Source organism: Parambassis ranga, chromosome 1, assembly GCF_900634625.1.
Source record: "Parambassis ranga chromosome 1, fParRan2.1, whole genome shotgun sequence".
NCBI classification, from domain to species: domain Eukaryota; kingdom Metazoa; phylum Chordata; class Actinopteri; family Ambassidae; genus Parambassis; species Parambassis ranga.
In genome coordinates, this window is record NC_041022.1 from 8509226 (window position 1) to 8532425 (window position 23200).

At 37.2% G+C, this 23200-nt stretch overlaps 1 protein-coding gene, 3 non-coding genes and 2 pseudogenes across 11 annotated transcripts in view; all 6 read left to right on the top strand.

Moving 5' to 3' along the window:
* micu3a (mitochondrial calcium uptake family, member 3a) overlaps nt 1–10563 on the top strand; it is a 50680-nt gene extending 40117 nt beyond the window's left edge. For 4 of the 8 annotated variants that reach the window (XM_028401101.1, XM_028401135.1, XM_028401110.1 and 1 more), the window contains 6 exons: nt 1562–1657; nt 6816–6910; nt 7003–7174; nt 8240–8348; nt 8463–8620; nt 9994–10563. In XM_028401101.1, coding sequence (XP_028256902.1) covers nt 1562–1657; nt 6816–6910; nt 7003–7174; nt 8240–8348; nt 8463–8620; nt 9994–10086 — 723 coding nt within the window. In that variant the 3' untranslated portion in view covers nt 10087–10563. Of the gene's footprint in view, nt 1–1561; nt 1658–6815; nt 6911–7002; nt 7175–8239; nt 8349–8462; nt 8621–9675 lie in introns of all 8 variants that reach the window. The other 4 variants (XM_028401154.1, XM_028401163.1, XM_028401126.1 and 1 more) reach the window with 3 other exon arrangements.
* Nucleotides 10564–11908: 1345 nt separating this feature from the next.
* Nucleotides 11909–12124, top strand: LOC114443951 (small nucleolar RNA U3). Its single transcript, XR_003671478.1, has one exon. It is a non-coding gene; the product is annotated as a small nucleolar RNA U3 (small nucleolar RNA).
* A 2201-nt stretch (nt 12125–14325) lies between these two features.
* LOC114444084 (uncharacterized) lies at nt 14326–14557 on the top strand (annotated as a pseudogene).
* Nucleotides 14558–15073: 516 nt separating this feature from the next.
* LOC114444160 (small nucleolar RNA U3) lies at nt 15074–15289 on the top strand. The gene has a single exon (XR_003671523.1). It is a non-coding gene; the product is annotated as a small nucleolar RNA U3 (small nucleolar RNA).
* Nucleotides 15290–20693: 5404 nt separating this feature from the next.
* LOC114444040 (uncharacterized) lies at nt 20694–20925 on the top strand (annotated as a pseudogene).
* Nucleotides 20926–21441: 516 nt separating this feature from the next.
* Nucleotides 21442–21657, top strand: LOC114443945 (small nucleolar RNA U3). Its single transcript, XR_003671477.1, has one exon. It is a non-coding gene; the product is annotated as a small nucleolar RNA U3 (small nucleolar RNA).
* The last annotated feature ends 1543 nt before the right edge of the window (nt 21658–23200 follow it).

Consider the following 23200-nt stretch of genomic DNA (forward strand, 5'->3'; position numbering starts at 1 on the left):
ATATATATATATATATAAATATATATATATATATATATATATATATAATATATATTATATTATATTACTATAAAGAAGTGCATTTGTCAGCTGAGTTTTCTTATTGGAAAAGACATTATTGATGATTTTCTATTTATAAAACCCATGAGATTTTCTATGAGATTAAATTGAGGAAACTGGACTTGTTTTTTTTAAGACGTTTCGCCACTCCCCTGAGTGGCTTTTTCAGTTCCGCTACTGTTCTGGTGGCGTACACTGAATGTGTGTTTTTATGTGTTCAGGACCTCTGTGTGGATCTTGCAGGAACTCACATGACTAAGATCCCTCTTGTCAGTTAACGACCAGAACAACAACCCCTTCCCCACAAGAACAGTAGCAGAGGTGAAGAAGTCACTCGGGGAGTGGTGAAACCTCCAGTGGCCTCGATTTAAACTCCTGGATATGACTATGACCTGGATGAATGAGAGCATCCACAGATACCATGGGACAGAAGGCTAAATTTAACTGCTATATTAAAAAGAAAAACTCTGCATAATAATATGGGTTAGATTCAGATTTCTACATTATAAATGCCTAATATTATGATTTAAATAACACGTTTAGGTCCATTTACCTCCAATTTCCCTTGAGATATGATGATAATCACCAAAGATGTCAGTCTACCCCAAGTGGTAATTCATATTTCTAATGGAGATGGACAACAGTGTTGTAAATATGTGAGGAGGATGTGCGCTGTTGGCTACCAGTCACAAGACTCTCTCTTTCTCTCTCTCTCTCTCTCACACACACACACACAGGCACTCCTTCCTGTCAGTGTTGTGATGGATAGCTGCATTGTCACTGTGAAGTTAAGAGCGGTGCAGGGTCATGTTAAAATGGCCGCCACTGCATTCTCCCTGGAGAGAGAGAGAGAGCGAGGTGGGTGGTCAGCAGCCCCGCACTGTGCTTAGCTGTTATTAGGGTAGAATGCACACTAAAACAGAGCAGCTGTTTTCCAATGATATAAGAGGAGCTAGTGTTAAATCATAGGTTTAATACAGGAAAACTTGCTTAAGGATGAATTTGTGTATAAATTGTTAAAATGTATTTATTAATATTTTTTTAAATTCCAATTTAATTATATTTTGCTTGTGTTAGTTGCTGTCTCAACACGAAGACACAATAATGGAGCGGTAGCTTTAGTGGTTTAGTGACCTTACAGCAGATTCCTTAGCAATAATCCAGACAGGATTTTATTTTTTCATAAACACATAATGCAAATTTCTTTGTAAAGGGAGCAGAAGTGTTTGTGTACGATCTGCGTTGATTGCATCCTATTGCAGTCCTATTGCACTTTGAAGGCAGTTTATTTTATTATTTGTTATATTTTTCTTGGTTTAGCTGAACGGATTGGATTTCCTGTGTTTGAAAGCCACATTATGTGATGTCATGATAAATATGTTTGTACAGTTGAAATTTGAACTTCCTGAATAATGTGGGTATTGGAAGTTTACAGTATTTCCTGACCTTCTGGTTGAGTTGGTGGTGAACTGACCCTGGCCCTGCTTGACCACTCCTACAGGTGCTAAAAAAAGACAGTCAGGAGTTTGTGGCACGGAGTTACTGGGACGTTTTGAGGCGAAGCGCCAGTCAAGTCCTCTTTTCTGACCTGGCGGAGGTACACAGACCTAACTGTCCTCTGTCCTTTCATCCCTCCATCCTTCATCCTTCACTCTTTTTCTTCCTTAGTTTCTGTAAGGTTAGAATAGATGTCTCAGATATTCCTATAAGCTTAGCGTTATGTGTCAAGCTTGACCAGAATGAGCTGTTATTTACCAAATTTTATAGCCTTTCTGTCAGGTCCCACAGCATTATTGTCTATGGATCCCTGGGTGCTCATGTCAGTTGCATTATAAATTGGATTTATTGTAAAAGTAAATTCTGGTCTGGCTTGCCGTAAGTAGGTTCCCACCTCTGTGTTTCTTTTCCTCGCTGATTCCTATTTCTGACATGTCTTGTAATGTGTTTGTCCCACCTCATTCTGCATCTGTTCCTTATCAGAGTGGTTTAGATTATTAATTATCTCCCAGAAGAGTCTAAACTAGTCCACTCTTGTTTCTTTTCCCCAGTATAAAATCATTTCTGTTTGAAACATGTATCTCTCCATTTTTTATTTAGATTTTTTTTTTTTATTAAGTTGTCTTAAAAATAGTTTGGGATAATACGAGCCTCCTCCTCCACCCTTCCATCTCAACACATTTCGTTGTGATTTATTTCTAATGAACATAATAATGACATTTGTTTGATACCTGTTCCTGTTGGGTAATTGTGGTTCTGTGTATTAGTGTGACACTGATTCATTGATGGTAAATGACAGATGATGTTATGTCTGTATATTCTTACGACCTGTTCCGTTTCTCACCTGCCCTCTCTCATTTGGTCTCTTCATTCTGCTTTGTTTGTGTATCTGTGCCTTTGTTATCTGTGCCGTGTTGTGGCGATTGTTGTAGCTTTGGGTGTCAGATCATTCTCACACCAAATGTTTAATATTGGTATAATTATTACAAAACACATACAAAAACTATCTCTAACCACGTAGGGTTCATTAATATTTCTTACAATATTTCTTTATATGTAAATAGTTTTTTTACATATACATATTGTATATACCTCAACCACTGGCCATAAATAGGCAATTGATACCTCAAAACAACTTCTAAAAATTGTATACTTAAATAAAATCAGACTTCTTCACACTTATGCTGTGTCAGCATGCAAACACTCTCAGGATGACATGTCAATAATCCTCCAAGATTCATTAAAAAAACAAGACAAAGTCATGCTAACAGCTAAGCTCTTATTTTGACTACAACTTATATTCACTATTCTTTGGTTCATGCAATCCCCACTCTCCTTCTGATTAAACAAGGTGAAGGTGAATACTGGTAATGATTAATAACAGCTAACACTGCGCTAACGGGTTAGCTGACTAATGACAGGCTGTGAACTGTGGTGGCAGCGGAAGCTGAGGTTGAGGTAATGACAGTGGAGCATAATGGGGCTGACCTTGTATTTACACCCAGCAGCCTTTCATCTGCCAGGATGTAAGATGGACAAGACAGACGAATCAGACGGGGGGGGGGGGGGGGGGGGGGGGGTGCAGTTATCAAAATAAGGAAGAAGGATATTGATAAAATAACATAAAATAACAATAATAATTTATTGAATATTCATTTAACAGTAGAAACAGGGGGGCACAAAAGCATTTAGGCGCAACATTTAGGTGCTAAAGAGTTGTAGCACCTAATCAGATGGGTGAACGAAATAGAGATAAGATAAAATCTGAGTCAACAAACAGGTGAGAGGAAAAGAAGATGACACAGTTCAGCAGACAGAATAAATGTCGGGGAACAAAGTGGGTGAGAAGAAAAGACATTCGGGAAGCACTTTTAGGGGGAAAAAAAGAAGCAGCTTGTATTTAGAGAAAGATGTGTTTACTCAACAGATTAGTCACCATTATACCGCTTTGCTTTTGTCTGGAGAGGGAGGGACTGACTGACAAGGCAGAGGAGGAGGGAGTGTAGGAAAGAGCAAATCACCTCTATGTTTGTCAGGTGAAGGAGGTACTGACGGGTAGTATGAGGAGAAAGGAAATCAGAGTAATCAGAGTGGGGGGCCAGGATAAAGAGGTGAAAGAAGCCATAAGAGGGGGAATGAAAAAACAAGAAAGAGAAGGTGCACACAGAAACATCAGCAGGTCATGAGAAAGGGAAGGAGGGCTAGCTGTTTTTTTATCCCTGGAAGGAGTGCCTGACTGACAGTCTGACTGACTTGACTAAAGACTTGACAATGAGCTCTTCCTCTGCTGTATTACTCACAGATAGGGAGGGTGAGGAAGAACGTTTAGCGTTTACATCAGTAATTACTGTTTTTACCCTCGACTCCATGATCAAAGACCACTGAAGCTGAGAAACACACACACAGATGGACAAATAGACACATGCATGCACCAGGTGTTGGCTCGTGCCTCGTGGGCGTGGTAACCATTACGTTGTCACAGGGATGATGAGCTCACACTGGTGCTGCCACACTTCCAGGAATGATGAGCTTGTTATGATTAGTTTGGCGTTGCGTCTGCCTGAAGTTAGAATAAATTGTTTTCTGGAATGAAGACAAAAAACCTGCGCACAAAGATTACACAACAAAAGAAAAATAACCAGTTGTGATATTAACAAAAAACAAACATGCACTGTAGCTACTCAGAGTTTGACAGTAGTTGACCTTATTGTGTGCATTATCCAATTTCAAACAATTAGTCAGACACCAGCAGGTTTTCCGTCATACATAAACAACAGACTAGGTCAATCAGTGTCTTCCAAAACTATATATGATATAAAACGATGACAGGCCACACATCTAAAAGATATCATGGTGTGGGTTAAACTGTTTAAAAAATGTTTAGCACATTACAAGGCTAACATCTCCCATCTGCAACACGTTTCACTGCCATTTTACTGGCTACCATGGCAACAAGCCCTGCCTGTTTCTGTAGTCCACATGGGGTGCTGAAGACTGATTATAGCAACTGAATATTTTTATTATTAAAAATGAATCACATAAAAACAGGAGGAATCATTACATGGGCTTTTCCTCAGCTCCAAAGCATCTTTCCATTATTAAAACACTAAGTACCTTTCCTGCCCAGCCCCAAAGTGCAAACAGCTAGCTACAACATTGTGAATATTGTGAATTTGCTGATATGACAGATACATGAGGAGATGAAGAGACCAAACCAGAGGCAAAAGAACAGGACAAATCATCAAGTTTAACTTTGGTTTAAAGATGCAAGTGTTGGATTCACAGCCAGTTCTGCTGCCTCATCCTCCTGCCCATCACATGTTAAACACATCCTGGCCGTTTTTAAATTATGCAAATTAAGACACAAGTCATTATAATCCTTAATCATACAGTTTTCTGGCTTGTAGATCAAAGCAACAAAGAAGTGAAAACAGGAGAGAATTGCACATATGAGAGAGAGACACTGCACCACCTGGATGCTGTCTAGATGTATGAACAGCTCATGTGTCATAAAGACATCATAAATGCGTCAGTTCAAGGATAACGAAGTATTTTTGTCCATAATCAGAAGCTTAATTAAAAGACCCTCTGGTAAATGAGACACAGAATACAAGACACTCAAAAGACTGTAATTGCTTCAGTTTGTCTGTGTTTATATGAAGGAACTCTTCCTTTGTCCCTAATCAAAGGCTGAAAGAGCAGACTGTAAAGTGAATCAGAATCAGACTAATGCTGGTGGTCCTAAAGCAGTGTTTACTTCAGTAGTTTGTTTCCCAGAGTTATCAATGTGTCTGTCACAGCCAGATATGTACAACCTGGACAGCAATACTGCCATCGTAAGTGCTACCATTAAGGTTGCTTTAAACAGCACTTACTTACTTCTCACTCATATCAATAGTTATCTCTCCATCTGTGCTGCTACAGCTCTGTCATAGACATCAGCTGATCTCTGGATAAACCCAGTTTTCACACCAAAGCACTCTTTTTATGTGAACTTCTTACATTTTTACATTTTCTTCTTGTCCCCCATTGGATTGTAGGATTTTACTCTTGAGGTAGAACCACGAAGTGCATCGTGGTGGTGATGATTTTTATGATGATGATGATGATGGAAATGGCATACATGGCTCCTCTTTCTTAGAAAGACATGAGATTTCCCTTCGATCTGATGTCTGCATATTCCTCAGCATGGCCATGGGGGTTGGCTGGGTGGGGCATGTCAGGCAGTAACTGCTCAAAAGCATTAGTCGTCACCTTTTTCTGAAATAAAATAAAAAACTTGTATATTATAAGCCAACAGTGATCCACACATTTAGGCAATACTTTTCTTATAGAATGTGTCCATGTCACCTTGTGTTTGAAAGGGACTTAAGAAGTGTTAACCTGCAGATTATAGCATTAGCAAAGAGAACAAAATGCCAATTGAAGGGGTTTCGGATGACAAGGCCACACACTTGCAAATGCCTGAGGGAGGATAGACAGATATGTAAACACAAAACAGACAACAACAAAAAAAAACAAGAATAAAAGCTACAAAGGCATTAGGTGAGATCTGAGACGGAAAAAGGTGGAATCAGTCCTATAAATCCTCTGCATTTGTGCTTATGCTGTGTTCAGTGCTGCTGTTTTGGGATTTTAGGTTCAGGTGTGTCAATGTGGCTTTTGCAGAGAAATGCATGGGATGTGGTGGCTTTAATGTGTCTGTGTGTCTTTTCTTCTCTCTGTTTCTGTTTAGTGCTCTGTGCCTGCTCAGTGTGTTGTTCTTGTTCCTCCTACTTTCTTATCTCTCTCCTTTTCACTGGTTTAGTGAATGTAGGCATGACTCTGTGTTTCACATTGTCTTTATTTGGGCTGCTACCTGGTCACTCTTCATGAGTCTGTGTTTCATGCTGCTACACCAATTATCCTCACCAGTCTAGACTGCATAGAATAAAAAATGTCTGATTTAATTTCCTGGCAAAAAATCATGACCCTTTATTGTTTGAATTGAAAATGATTCACTGCCTAGACTGGTATGTTTTGATATCTTGATGGCTGCCGACTGTCTGAGCTGATTTGACATCCTGTTGTTGCTCATCCAAGTCACGGTGTGCACACGTGCAGCAGATATATACCTGCTTCCTGCTAGGCCTGGCACAGCGGTGGCCATGTTGGATTAATGACGGATTTGTCTTGCCCATTGCTTCTCCTCCATTCACACTGCCTGAAGTTTATCGATCCGGTATTGATTGTCTTTCTTATTCACTCCTGTCTGATAGCGATCAGATGAGACCATCACAATTGACACCACGCTATTGGTCCATTTCTTTGGGAAGAAAGGAAAAGCCGAGCTTACCTTTGATGACTTCTACAGGTACCTAAGACACATGTGGACAATACAAAATATCTGCTAAGGCTAACCGAATGGCCACAGGTCTTTTATGTATTTCTCCTTCTGCTTTTCAGGTTTATGGATAATCTCCAGACAGAGGTTCTGGAAATTGAGTTTCTCACCTACTCTAAAGGGATGACCACTATTAGTGAGGAAGACTTTGCCAAAATCCTGCTACGCTTCACAAACGTGGAGAACATTAGCGCCTACCTAGAGAATGTCCGCCAGTCTATTCCAGATGAAAAGGTATAGTAGCCTACATATGTACTCAAAGACATGATTTTTTTTTTTGGATAACATATCCTAGTCCTTATCTGTCTGTTTAATTTCTTCCTCCCTCTCTGTGGGTGCTCCTGCCCTCCAGTTTTCTAAAGCACCTGTAATTTCCCACCATTGTTTCTGCCTGAGGCTGTTGTGACCCTTCACACTTCAGTGCTCCATTGCATTACTTGACCCTACAGACGACACACACACACACACATACACCCTTTGAGCTACGTCTATCTATCTATCTATCTATCTATCTATCTATCTATCTATCTATCTATCTATCTATCTATCTATCTATCTATCTATCTATCTATCTATTACCTCTTTGCTATACATTAGCATGTTATTTTGACCTCATGCAACCCAACTCTATTTCTGTCCCTCCCTTCTTTCCTTTTCATGCTGTGGAAGAAGCAGGAGGTTGGTCTCCGCCTCAAACAATACACAACCTGCAGTTCCAATCTGTCAGTCTTGTTCACACTTCTCCTTTGTTTCTGCATATATCGGATGACAAGGTTAACATACACAGAAACCTTGTGCATCTGTTCATGTAAACCTACAAGAACGGCATTTCTTTATTGGCTAAAACATGCAGATTAATTATTGTATTGGTCGGCCTGTTATAGGTTTGAATTGAATGATGTTTAGCGATGACCATGTGTGGCCCATTTCACAACTGTCATGCTCTTTTGTCATTGTTTTTAGTAAATGCATATGTCCTCATATGAAGGACTTAAGCTCAGGCCTGTCCTCATTAAAAAAATCTCATGCTCTGACAATATCCAGCTGTACCTTGAATGGCTTTATCATTATTACTGTATGCAACCGGTTACAGGTTATGTTTGCTGTGTATATTCTGCATATCATGTGCACATACTTATTAATGATTGATAGTTTTTTTAGAGTCTTGCTGAAACACGGTTTGCTCTGAAACAGTCATTATTCTCATTTCAAGCTTTGTTCTCTCCAGAAAAAAATCAAAATGTATACCTCTCTAGTCAGGTTTCAGAGCAGTTCACACACTTTCTCCTCTTGTTTCAGGGAATCACCTTTGATGAGTTCAGATCCTTCTTCCAGTTTCTCAACAACCTTGAGGACTTTGCCATTGCCATGCAGATGTACAACTTTGCTGCACGTTCAATCGGACAAGGTTAATATTTTGAGTTGGAACTTACAGGCACTGAAACTCTCTGCTGACTCTCACTGATGCTGGGTTTTCTTTTCTAATATTGTGGCATATTGATTTTTTTTTCCTTCCTATCAGATGAGTTTGCAAGAGCGGTGTATGTGGCCACAGGGCTCAAGCTGACACGTCACCTTGTAAACACCATCTTCAAGATCTTTGACGTTGATCATGATGACCAGCTCTCCTACAAGGAGTTCATCGGCATCATGAAGGACCGACTACACCGGGGAGCCCGGGTGAGAATTAGGTCCAAATAACACTTGAATAACAGCAACAAGGGCATGAGGAAAGAGTGGTTTTGTTGATCCACCTTTAAGAAACATAGCCTCTTCCACAGGAAGGTCAGAATGCAATAGAACAGTAAATAAAGATACCTTTAGTTGCTAAAATTATATGTTTTCACAAACATCAGTAACATTTGTATGACATATTTTTCTATATTTTGAACAGAAGGGCTGAAAATAAAAAGAACACTGTAATTTTTCTAATGCATTTACATATTTATTAAAAATCCTGTTAAATATATACATGCCTATAAAAAAACACCAGTATTGCTACCACACAGTCCTCAGTAATTTACTTTAAGTGATGGAAACCTGCTGAGCAGAGAAAATTCAGTATGTTGTTTCTACAGTGTATTCTGCCCCCTAGTGGTATATTTGATAATAATAACAATACATTAAATTTCAAGATACTTAAACTGTACAATGCAAATTAAACAGATATTAAATATAGATCATAAAATGTTAAATAGGTGTAAACGTGTACTAAGGGGAATCAAGCAAGGTTAACACCAGTTTTGAAGAGATGGCTTTTCAGCTGGTTTTGAAACAGTCCAAGTCTGTACAGTCACATATTTGTTTTGGAGGATGCTATTGCAGTACTCAATTGCAGTATAATTGCTGATGAAGGTGTGGATGAGCGTTTCAGCAGCAGTGAAGGGTGGTGGAGGGCAGAGGTGGGCAGTGTTCTTCAGGTGAAAGAAAGCAGTCTTGGTGATGTGTTTTTGATGTGCTGCTCGAAGGTTAGATTACTGTTGAAGCTGACGCCAAGGTTCCGGATATGTGGTTACATGATGCAAATTTGACTAACATTGCACCACAGTAAACCTAACTGTGAATGGCCTCACAGTCTTGGCTTTTTAACAGTGTTCTCTTTCTCTCTTTCCTTCTAAATTTCTTCCACATTCTCATCCATTTTCTCTGGCTCCAACATCTGTCCTTGTTTTCTTTAATCCCTGCCTCTGTCCTTTTTTGTTCTTTGCTGTTATGACTGCCCACTGACATCACAGGGCTATAAAGCTGTGGAGCGCGCCACCTCCTTTAAATCCTGTCTGAAGAAGGAGCTGGCAAGCAGATAAGTATCACTAGCAGCTACATTGCAACTTCTGACTTCTCTGACATGCCTCACTCTCTAATGTCTTTTCCTGCTACACTGCAGTAAGAGAAGGGTTTCCATTGTGCACACAATTCTTAAGAAATACACGCCATTTCGATCCGTTACAGTCACACTCCTCTTGAGTGTTTACAGACAGTAATTGAATTCCGGGAGTCTTTGTAAATATAATATTTTTAATTTTTCTGTATTTCTCTGTTTTTACTCGGTGAAGAACCAACACTACACCTCGTTCTCCACCTGTGTCCGCGCTAAAGCCAGACGACAGGTTCGCCAGCTGTGGAGGAGGAACGCACAGAAGCCATAGAGGCCAGAAGAGCTTCAACTAGCAGCACTGTGTTTTCGAGTAGAGATCTGCATTCGACCTCTGACCGAAAATAAATAACAGACTACAAGCATGACCACACACACCTGACTGATGCTGTCTCTTCCCGTGATTTTTCTAGTCATCCATCCTTATTTGATGCCTCATCGGAACTATTTTGCAGTTTATTAAAACAACATTGAATTATATGACAATATAGCTGTATTCAGTTGGTTCAACTGTAACACACAAGCACAAGGATTATTACATGAATTCTATGTAATCATGAACAGTAATATAAGTAGTGATAAAATAATACCTGAAACATTAAAATGATATGACTTTTAAAGGTATTGTCAACATGTATGTATGATCCTTATTTCATTTTGATCATTGCAGTCCTTTTCGGTCTTTTTCCCATCATTTTCCATTTTTGTTTCACTGAGTGTATATAAACCCTGCAGATGTTTTAATGTGAAATATTAGTATATAAAAATGTGGTCAGTTTTGCCAAATTATTTCTCAAAGTGAAATATTATAAATTTACAGTAATCATGAATTTGTCACTTCAGCGGTTCTGTTGGATGAATTTTCATGCATGAATAAACTATTTTAAGAGAGCTGAAATTCGTTGTATTCATTGAGCATGCGCAGTGACACCTTCACTTGGCCACTGTTCCATCGGGTTTCATTACATGTACAAAGGAATTAATTTGGTGCAGGTACGCGTCTGTTATTTCGGTAAGTTGCTTATTTCATTGTTGACACTAAATGTTATGAAGAGACAGGTGACGCAACAAGCGTGTTTGCGGCGCTATTGATTTTTTTTTATTGATTAAACTGAAGTTAGCTCTACATTTTAGCTAGCTAACGGCTGTAGGCGAAAACCTCAGTTTTCCTGCTTCGACAGTTACTTCTCTTTTATCTGTTTGTGTTTAATGGTTTAAACTTCAGAACTTGAAAAATCTCACCTGCTTAGGTGAGAGGTGTTGTGAGACTCTGGCAACCATGAGAAGGTCAGTGGACTTTTCTATAAGTTAAGCATCAATTACCATTGGAGTTAATACGAACTGTATAACTCGGTTTGATTAACATACATTTTTTCGTTTCAGGATTGTTTTGAATGTGGATTAATGAAAGTTTTGATCTCTGTTAGCTGATGAAATGCTACCCTCCTGTGTTTCGTCAACCTAACTGCAGCTAAATCTGCAAAACGGAAGACGTTACAGGATGGTGTTACAGAAAAACAACACGATTTGGGCGATTGAAAAGTGGTATTCTCGTGATTTTGCGTGTCTGTTGTCAATAAGATTTGTCAGTGTTTTTCGACATGTGTGTTGTATTGTTTGACGGGTGTTTAAACCCTTAAAGAGACACGGTTTAGTCGTACCCGGAACTTTTCTACAGTTTCCTGTCAGGAACAATAATGACGACGCACCAGGGTAGCGTGTATACTTTTGTCTTAATCTCGAATAACAAAAACTACAACCCCTTCTAACTAATGTGTAGTTCCTTTATTTTTTGTTGACCTAATCTCTAGTATATAAAAACAATAAATCTCGAACATAGTTAGAAAATTCAACAAATGAAATATGACGTGTGTGATTTGTTTCGCAAAGCATTCTGGGTCCCCTGGAATTGTATTTTAACAACAAAAAGACATCATTAGCAAATATCACCAGCATCATGTAGCAGCTTCTAATAACAGTTATACTTTGTTTATGTATAGATTGTTTTGGCTTTGTTTGGCAGCAGATTTCCAACCAACCATGACTTAAATTCATTATGCAAAGAATGACCTCGCATTCCCTAGCTCGAAATTGTTAAGACTATACTTTCAGGGATCATTTCTATAGTTTTTGACTTGAGAAATGTGTTTCTAACTCGTATGGTCTCGCTAACCACGATGATGAGTCGTGATATTCCCTTCTGAGCGCGAAGCGGGCAGAGAATAATGATTCAGTTCATACGTTCTTTGTCATTGATGACCGTTCTTTACTTCCTTGTGGAGTAAGGAGGAAGGGGATATGATCAGAGTGGTTATTGCATTGTGTTAAAGAATAAGATTTCATTAAGTCCTTAAATGCTTCTTATTTAGTGTACCCAAGTATATTAATAGAGTTTGCTATGCAAGAGTTCTATGTAGACAGGTCTTATGAAAAAATACTAATATATTTTGAAAACATAACTGTATTTATTTCTTGGGGTATTGTAGTTACTACAGGCAGCAAAAATTCCGAAGCTGCACTTATTTGCTTGCTGAAACATTGAAGCTTGGATCATTATTCAAAGCTTTTTTTTAACACAGTTCTCTTTGGTGGCATCTGGTGGCCAAATGTGTGCAGAGCAGCTTAACCCTCTGGGCACTCTTCGATTTTGGCTACGTTCGGACCCCTAGGGCCCAAATGTGTACCTCTCTTAAAAGTGCCATATATATATATTTTTTTTTTTCTTCATTTTTTTTTTATTTCTTTTCAGCAATGTCAGACCTAAGCATAGATATACAATTTTCTATATTTTTGTATGTTTTTGTGTTATTTTTGTCATAAAAAACATAGAATTCATAAACAGTAAAAATGAAAATATGCAAGATTTTTAAAAACTGAGGTGCCAAGTGGGTCACTTGATATGAGGAATTTACAGCCTTGACTAAGTCAATAATTGATAACAAAATTGATTTTGATGCATTATTATTGCAGTAATAAGCCATTATTCAAAAAACTCACACTCGGACCCCTAGGGCCCAAACGTGTACCTCTCTTAAAAGTGCTATAACAATGCCATATATAAATATTTTTTTTTCATTTTTTTTAATTTCTTTTCAGCAATGCCAGACCTATCCATAGATATACAGTTTTTTATGTATTTATTCTATTTATGTCATAAAATGGATGATTCTTTGGAAGAAAACAGAAAATACGCAATATTTTTAAAAGTACAATAACAATGTCATTTATAAATTCAAAAATCATTTTTTTTTAAAATAACTTCAGATTTAATTAGACATAGAACATTTATATATATATTTTATATATATTATATAATCATATCAATGTGTATGCATGTGTTTTAAGGCAAACAGTGCAGATGACATTCATCATCTTCTGACCCGCTTCATCCTGCAGTGCAGGGTCACAGGGTTGGGGGGGGGGGTGGGGGGGGGGGGTGTTCTGGAGCCTATCCCAGCTAACTTCGGGTGAGAGGCCCCCACCAATGTCAAACGCAAATCTACACCCTTGTCACTTTACCATTTTTGGAACTCCAGTGAAATCTCTAGTTGCTGTCATCTCTCTTTTATATCAAGCTGAACACACCAAAACCATTTTTATGAAGTTCAGTTATTTTATTTCCTTGCATTTTGCAAGGTAATAGAACTAGGTCTTTATAAAAACTGTGAGGGAGCTGTGCCCCCCCCCCCCATTGTGGGTTAAAGGGGTCATAACACCTAAAATGTGTTTTTTTTTTTTTTAAAGGAAAACATTCAAAACTATAAGGGATATGTGGGGAAAACATAATAATATGTCAGGATTAGAGTATATCAAAGATTTGCTGATATAATGGGAGTCAATTGGCCAAACGTGTATCTAAGGGTGCCGAACGTAACAAAAGTTTTTATCTCCCATTGTGTACAACTTGCGAAAGTGGGGACAAATGATTTTTGTAAATAATCATAAAAAAATATCCCTGGCCAAGTTTTGTACATTTAGCCTTTAAACTGACAGAGATATTGAGAACCAAAATACAAAAAAAGCAAAATGTACACGTTTGGGCCCTAGGATGCCCAGATGGTTAAATATATTTAAGTTGAAATGAACTGCCTCATCATGGTTCCTCATTCTACAGAGTTTGAGTTGACGACTTCTGTTTAATGTCATGTGACAGTTCTGTCTCATATCAGGCGATCATGGTGCTTTGAATCTGTTTCATTCATTCTATTAAAAACATGTGTACTGTCATGTGGGCATGTCTCGAGAGAAGATACGTAGATACAAACATTTTGTAAATACAACCGCATTTGTTTCTGGGGGTACTGTAGTTACCAAAGGCAGCAAAAATTCTACAGCTGCAGGTGGGTGGTTGGGTGGCTGTGGCTCAGGTGGTAGAGAGGTTGACCAACCGTAAAGTCAGTGCCCCAATGTGTAAGTGCTTTGAGTACCTGAGTGGGTAGAAAAGCAGAAAATGAACCCTAAGTGACAGTCATATTCCTTTGAATGAGTTGCTGTGTCCAGCTGCCACTTCATTAAGACTATACTTTCAGGGATCATTTCTATAGTTTTTAACTTGAGAAATGTGTTTCTAACGGGTATGGTCTCGCTAACCACGATGATGAGTTGTGATATTCTCTTCTGAGCACGAAGTGGATAGAGAGCAATGATTAATATCATACACTCTCTGTCATTGATGACTGCTCTTTGCTCTTCTAGAGAGCATTGAGGCATTGAGGCATTGAGGAAGAGAATATTTTCAGAGTGGTAGTAAAAACTTGTTGTTTAGACTTATGTAAGAACATCTCTGATCTTGTCCATTAATGTGAATGCGAGAATGTAATTGTTTTCAACTTCTTTCGTCCACAATTAAATAACTTTAGCGGAGGCTATAAATCAAGTCATTCTTCCAGCTCAGTTTCAAGTATGAAAAAATGAAAAAAAAGGATGAAATTCACTTCTTATGTAAAAACAAGTTTGATTGACTTTGTCTAGAAAAATGTGACTGTAAACAACATAATCATTTCCACAGATCTTCCACATTTAAATAACTATAGTGGAACTTAATGCAAAACATGTGCCAGTGCTGTGAATATCTAAAGAGAACTTCCATGGGCTAACAAAGTGATTCACTTCATTATTTGCATACTGTCTGCCATACATGAACACACAGCTCATTATTGATGCCAAATGAAGTTTCTAGAAGCCTGGCAGCAGATTTCATCAACCATGACTTAAAGTCATTGTGCAAAGAATGACCTCACATTCCCTAGGTTGAAATTGTTAAGACTATACTTTCAGGGATCATTTCTATAGTTTTTGACTTGAGAAATGTGTTTCTAACTCGTATGGTCTCGCTAACCACGATGATGAGTCGTGATATTCCCTTCTGAGCGTGAAGCGGGCAGAGAATAATGATTCAGTTCATACGTTCTTTGTCATTGATGACCGTTCTTTACTTCCTTGTGGAGTAAGGAGGAAGGGGATATGATCAGAGTGGTTATTGCATTGTGTTAAAGAATAAGATTTCATTAAGTCCTTAAATGCTTCTTATTTAGTGTACCCAAGTATATTAATAGAGTTTGCTATGCAAGAGTTCTATGTAGACAGGTCTTATGAAAAAATACTAATATATTTTGAAAACATAACTGTATTTATTTCTTGGGGTATTGTAGTTACTACAGGCAGCAAAAATTCCGAAGCTGCACTTATTTGCTTGCTGAAACATTGAAGCTTGGATCATTATTCAAAGCTTTTTTTTAACACAGTTCTCTTTGGTGGCATCTGGTGGCCAAATGTGTGCAGAGCAGCTTAACCCTCTGGGCACTCTTCGATTTTGGCTACGTTCGGACCCCTAGGGCCCAAATGTGTACCTCTCTTAAAAGTGCCATATATATATATATTTTTTTTTTCTTCATTTTTTTTTATTTCTTTTCAGCAATGTCAGACCTAAGCATAGATATACAATTTTCTATATTTTTGTATGTTTTTGTGTTATTTTTGTCATAAAAAACATAGAATTCATAAACAGTAAAAATGAAAATATGCAAGATTTTTAAAAACTGAGGTGCCAAGTGGGTCACTTGATATGAGGAATTTACAGCCTTGACTTAGTCAATAATTGATAACAAAATTGATTTTGATGCATTATTATTATTATTGCAGTAATAAGCCATTATTCAAAAAACTCACACTCAGACCCCTAGGGCCCAAACGTGTACCTCTCTTAAAAGTGCTATAACAATGCCATATATAAATATTTTTTTTTTCATTTTTTTTAACCCTCATGCATTGTTCGCAAACACTACCCTAATGTGTTGTTCGGGGACAAAAACGTCCCCTAACTTTAACGGTTTTAAAAATATATTAGATAAATATTTTTTTGAAATTTTTTTGCATAGACCTTTTAATTAACTTCAGTTCTAATCAACAGTAGTGAAAAAATCATTTTCCCCCAGGATTTTAACCCTTTAATCACCAATTTTATGAGGGGTGGTGCTGAAAATTGAAAAAAAAAAACACAAAATGGCTCATTTTTAATAGAAAAGGTGAATGTGGACTGGATTCTTTTGAACCTTTATTGCAGTCTTGGTCATGTCAAACATCAGTAAAAAAATTGACTTGATTGCATTATTAGTTTTTGCACAGCACTGGATTTTCTTTTTTTCTCCCTAATGTGTTGTTCGGGGACAAAAACGTCCCCTAACTTTAACGGTTTTAAAAATATATTAGATAAATATATTTTTGAATTTTTTTTGCATAGACCTTTTCATTAACTTCAGTTCTAATCAACAGTAGTGAAAAAATCATTTTCCCCCAGGATTTTAACCCTTTAATCACCAATTTTATAAGGGGTGGTGCTGAAGATTGAAAAAAAAAACACACAAAATGGCTCATTTTTAATAGAAAAGGTGAATGTGGACTGGATTCTTTTGAACCTTTATTACAGTCTTGGTCATGTCAAACATCAGTAAAAAAATTGACTTGATTGCATTATCAGTTTTTGCACAGCACTGGATTTTCTTTTTTTCTCCCTAATGTGTTGTTCGGGGACAAAAACGTCCCCTAACTTTAACGGTTTTAAAAATATATTAGATAAATATTTTTTTGAAATTTTTTTGCATAGACCTTTTAATTAACTTCAGTTCTAATCAACAGTAGTGAAAAAATCATTTTCCCCCAGGATTTTAACCCTTTAATCACCAATTTTATAAGGGGTGGTGCTGAAAATTGAAAAAAAAACACACAAAATGGCTCATTTTTAATAGAAAAGGTGAATGTGGACTGGATTCTTTTGAACCTTTATTACAGTCTTGGTCATGTCAAACATCAGTAAAAAAATTGACTTTATTGCATTATTAGTTTTTGCACAGCACTGGATTTTCTTTTTTTCTCCCATTTTGTCCCATAGACTTACATTATAAACACACTTGTTTTGACTGCACAGCCATGGCACTACATAATCATGCATTCTTGATTGTTGGTGGTTTACCCTGTTGGTAGGAGGTAAAATTTGTGATTTTTACAGTTAACAACTTAATTACCATATTAACCCTTTACCTGCAGGCCTGTGCTCATGTAGTGTAGTTTCTGGCTTGTATATGGAGTTATAGGGAGTATTTTAGCACATAATTGTGTGTCTGCACACTGTGTGTGTATGTTAGAGAGGAAGAGAGCCATTTGCACACTGATCTTGTTGTCTGTGAGTACACACAACCACAGAGTCTTCATAGTAAACAAAAACAAAGAAAGTGTTGCTATGCACGTGTGGCCCTTTGATGTCTACAGGTGCAGACTAAACAAAACAAAAAGGCAAGTGGTCTTACATGTGACCTTGTGGTCATTTGATGGTGAGAAGAGCAGAAAGCAACATGAAGAGAGGATTCACTTGTGCACAATCTCTGGAAATGATTGTGCAGCCTGGCTCTATGAAGGGCCAGGCTGTGAAGCTGTGAAGGCTGCACAAGTAGATCCGTCACTTGTTCACAAGCGAATCCTTCATTCGTTCACAAGTGAATCCTTCACTCATGCACAGGTGAATCCTCTCTTCATGCTGCTTGCTGCTCTTGTCACCATTAAATGACCAGGAGGATGCATGCAAGTCCACTAGTGTTTTTGTTTTGTTTAGTCTGAACCTCTCAGCATCAAAGGGCCCGGCACTTACTTTTAGGGCTGCAACAAATTTACTTTACTTTACTTTACTAAACTACTTTTAATACTAATTTTAGTAGGGGACTAAACTGTAGATTAGATTTGGTTAGTCAATGATTATTTATTATGTTATCAAGTTATCTATCTATGGTGTCTATTTAGTAACATGCACATGTACGTATGGTCGTGTGGAGCGCAACACACCATGGAAAAGGGGCACTTAGACCTCACTTAGACTAATTCAGTGATCTCAACTGAGACACTAACCTAAAAGTAAAGTCACTCTACTGGAGGACGTGTTTTCCGAAAGCTAAAAAAAAACAAAAAAACAGCTATTTTACCCATCCACAACTTCAGACGCCAGAACTCCTGGATGTTTTCATTTTACATGCTTATGCATTGCCGTTGTACGTCTGAATTAGGTACACTTCACTTACTTAGTAACTTTATTTTCCTGACTTTCCTTCCCTGACAGTGTGCAAATGGCTCTCTTCCTCTCTAACATACACACACAGTGTGTAGACACACAATTATGTGCTAAAATACTCCCTATAACTCCATATACTTAAGCCAGAAACTACAGTACATGAGCACAGGCCTGCAGGTAAAGGGTTAATATGGTAATTAAGTTGTTAACTGTAAAAATCACAAATGTTACCTCCTACCAACAGGGTAAACCACCAACAATCAAGAATGCATGATTATTTAGTGCCATGGCTGTGCAGTCAAAAAAAGTGTGTTTATAATGTAAGTCTATGGGACAAAATGGGAGAAAAAAAGAAAATCCAGTGCTGTGCAAAAACTAATAATGCAATAAAGTCAATTTTTTTACTGATGTTTGACATGACCAAGACTATAATAAAGGTTAAAAAGAATCCAGTCCACATTCACCTTTTCTATTAAAAATTAGCCATTTTGTGTTTTTTTTTTTCAATTTTCAGCACCACCCCTTATAAAATTGGTGATTAAAGGGTTAAAATCCTGGGGGAAAATGATTTTTTCACTACTGTTGATTAGAACTGAAGTTAATTAAAAGGGCTATGCAAAAAAATTTCAAAAAAATATTTATCTAATATATTTTTAAAACCGTTAAAGTTAGGGGACGTTTTTGTCCCCGAACAACACATTAGGGGGTAAAATTTGCCCACAGTGTACCGTTGACCTATGAAAAATTTTAAAATCATATTAACAAAATTTATGTAAAATTAAGCTTATTGAGGAAAAATGATTCAATTTGTCCACATATTGACAAAGTTATGGCCAAAATAAACAGAAAAATTTCTCTCAGAGGACAAAAATGTCCCGAACAACGCATGAGGGTTAAATTTCTTTTCAGCAATGCCAGACCTATCCATAGATATAAAGTTTTTTATGTATTTATTCTATTTATGTCATAAAATGGATGATTCTTTGGAAGAAAACAGAAAATACGCAATATTTTTAAAAGTACAATAACAATGTCATTTATAAATTCAAAAATCAATTTTTTTTTAAATAACTTCAGATTTAATTAGACATAGAACATTTATATATATATTTTATATATATTATATAATCATATCAATGTGTATGCATGTGTTTTAAGGCAAACAGTGCAGATGACATTCATCATCTTCTGACCCGCTTCATCCTGCAGTGCAGGGTCACAGGGTTGGGGGGGGGGTGGGGGGGGGGGTGTTCTGGAGCCTATCCCAGCTAACTTCGGGTGAGAGGCCCCCACCAATGTCAAACGCAAATCTACACCCTTGTCACTTTACCATTTTTGGAACTCCAGTGAAATCTCTAGTTGCTGTCATCTCTCTTTTATATCAAGCTGAACACACCAAAACCATTTTTATGAAGTTCAGTTATTTTATTTCCTTGCATTTTGCAAGGTAATAGAACTAGGTCTTTATAAAAACTGTGAGGGAGCTGTGCCCCCCCCCCCCCCATTGTGGGTTAAAGGGGTCATAACACCTAAAATGTGTTTTTTTTTTTTTTTAAAGGAAAACATTCAAAACTATAAGGGATATGTGGGGAAAACATAATAATATGTCAGGATTAGAGTATATCAAAGATTTGCTGATATAATGGGAGTCAATTGGCCAAACGTGTATCTAAGGGTGCCGAACGTAACAAAAGTTTTTATCTCCCATTGTGTACAACTTGCGAAAGTGGGGACAAATGATTTTTGTAAATAATCATAAAAAAATATCCCTGGCCAAGTTTTGTACATTTAGCCTTTAAACTGACAGAGATATTGAGAACCAAAATACAAAAAAAGCAAAATGTACACGTTTGGGCCCTAGGATGCCCAGACGGTTAAATATATTTAAGTTGAAATGAACTGCCTCATCATGGTTCCTCATTCTACAGAGTTTGAGTTGACGACTTCTGTTTAATATCATGTGACAGTTCTGTCTCATATCAGGCGATCATGGTGCTTTGAATCTGTTTCATTCATTCTATTAAAAACATGTGTACTGTCATGTAGGCATGTCTCGAGAGAAGATACGTAGATACAAACATTTTGTAAATACAACCGCATTTGTTTCTGGGGGTACTGTAGTTACCAAAGGCAGCAAAAATTCTACAGCTGCAGGTGGGTGGTTGGGTGGCTGTGGCTCAGGTGGTAGAGAGGTTGACCAACCGTAAAGTCAGTGCCCCAATGTGTAAGTGCTTTGAGTACCTGAGTGGGTAGAAAAGCAGAAAATGAACCCTAAGTGACAGTCATATTCCTTTGAATGAGTTGCTGTGTCCAGCTGCCACTTCATTAAGACTATACTTTCAGGGATCATTTCTATAGTTTTTAACTTGAGAAATGTGTTTCTAACGGGTATGGTCTCGCTAACCACGATGATGAGTTGTGATATTCTCTTCTGAGCATGAAGTAGATAGAGAGCAATGATTAATATCATACACTCTCTGTCATTGATGACTGCTCTTTGCTCTTCTAGAGAGCATTGAGGCATTGAGGCATTGAGGAAGAGAATATTTTCAGAGTGGTAGTAAAAACTTGTTGTTTAGACTTATGTAAGAACATCTCTGATCTTGTCCATTAATGTGAATGCGAGAATGTAATTGTTTTCAACTTCTTTCGTCCACAATTAAATGACTTTAGCGGAGGCTATAAATCAAGTCATTCTTCCAGCTCAGTTTCAAGTATGAAAAAATGAAAAAAAAGGATGAAATTCACTTCTTATGTAAAAACAAGTTTGATTGATTTTGTCTAGAAAAATGTGACTGTAAACAACATAATCATTTCCACAGATCTTCCACATTTAAATAACTATAGTGGAACTTAATGCAAAACATGTGCCAGTGCTGTGAATATCTAAAGAGAACTTCCATGGGCTAACAAAGTGATTCACTTCATTATATGCATACTGTCTGCCATACATGAACACACAGCTCATTATTGATGCCAAATGAAGTTTCTAGAAGCCTGGCAGCAGATTTCATCAACCATGACTTAAAGTCATTGTGCAAAGAATGACCTCACATTCCCTAGGTTGAAATTGTTAAGACTATACTTTCAGGGATCATTTCTATAGTTTTTGACTTGAGAAATGTGTTTCTAACTCGTATGGTCTCGCTAACCACGATGATGAGTCGTGATATTCCCTTCTGAGCGTGAAGCGGGCAGAGAATAATGATTCAGTTCATACGTTCTTTGTCATTGATGACCGTTCTTTACTTCCTTGTGGAGTAAGGAGGAAGGGGATATGATCAGAGTGGTTATTGCATTGTGTTAAAGAATAAGATTTCATTAAGTCCTTAAATGCTTCTTATTTAGTGTACCCAAGTATATTAATAGAGTTTGCTATGCAAGAGTTCTATGTAGACAGGTCTTATGAAAAAATACTAATATATTTTGAAAACATAACTGTATTTATTTCTTGGGGTATTGTAGTTACTACAGGCAGCAAAAATTCCGAAGCTGCACTTATTTGCTTGCTGAAACATTGAAGCTTGGATCATTATTCAAAGCTTTTTTTTAACACAGTTCTCTTTGGTGGCATCTGGTGGCCAAATGTGTGCAGAGCAGCTTAACCCTCTGGGCACTCTTCGATTTTGGCTACGTTCGGACCCCTAGGGCCCAAATGTGTACCTCTCTTAAAAGTGCCATATATATATATATTTTTTTTTTCTTCATTTTTTTTTATTTCTTTTCAGCAATGTCAGACCTAAGCATAGATATACAATTTTCTATATTTTTGTATGTTTTTGTGTTATTTTTGTCATAAAAAACATAGAATTCATAAACAGTAAAAATGAAAATATGCAAGATTTTTAAAAACTGAGGTGCCAAGTGGGTCACTTGATATGAGGAATTTACAGCCTTGACTTAGTCAATAATTGATAACAAAATTGATTTTGATGCATTATTATTATTATTGCAGTAATAAGCCATTATTCAAAAAACTCACACTCAGACCCCTAGGGCCCAAACGTGTACCTCTCTTAAAAGTGCTATAACAATGCCATATATAAATATTTTTTTTTTCATTTTTTTTAAATTTCTTTTCAGCAATGCCAGACCTATCCATAGATATAAAGTTTTTTATGTATTTATTCTATTTATGTCATAAAATGGATGATTCTTTGGAAGAAAACAGAAAATACGCAATATTTTTAAAAGTACAATAACAATGTCATTTATAAATTCAAAAATCAATTTTTTTTTAAATAACTTCAGATTTAATTAGACATAGAACATTTATATATATATATTATATAATCATATCAATGTGTATGCATGTGTTTTAAGGCAAACAGTGCAGATGACATTCATCATCTTCTGACCCGCTTCATCCTGCAGTGCAGGGTCACAGGGTTGGGGGGGTGGGGGGGGGGTGTTCTGGAGCCTATCCCAGCTAACTTCGGGTGAGAGGCCCCCACCAATGTCAAACGCAAATCTACACCCTTGTCACTTTACCATTTTTGGAACTCCAGTGAAATCTCCAGTTGCTGTCATCTCTCTTTTATATCAAGCTCAACACACCAAAACCATTTTTATGAAGTTCAGTTATTTTATTTCCTTGCATTTTGCAAGGTAATAGAACTAGGTCTTTATAAAAACTGTGAGGGAGCTGTGCCCCCCCCCCCCCCCCCCCATTGTGGGTTAAAGGGGTCATAACACCTAAAATGTGTTTTTTTTTTTTTTTTTAAAGGAAAACATTCAAAACTATAAGGGATATGTGGGGAAAACATAATAATATGTCAGGATTAGAGTATATCAAAGATTTGCTGATATAATGGGAGTCAATTGGCCAAACGTG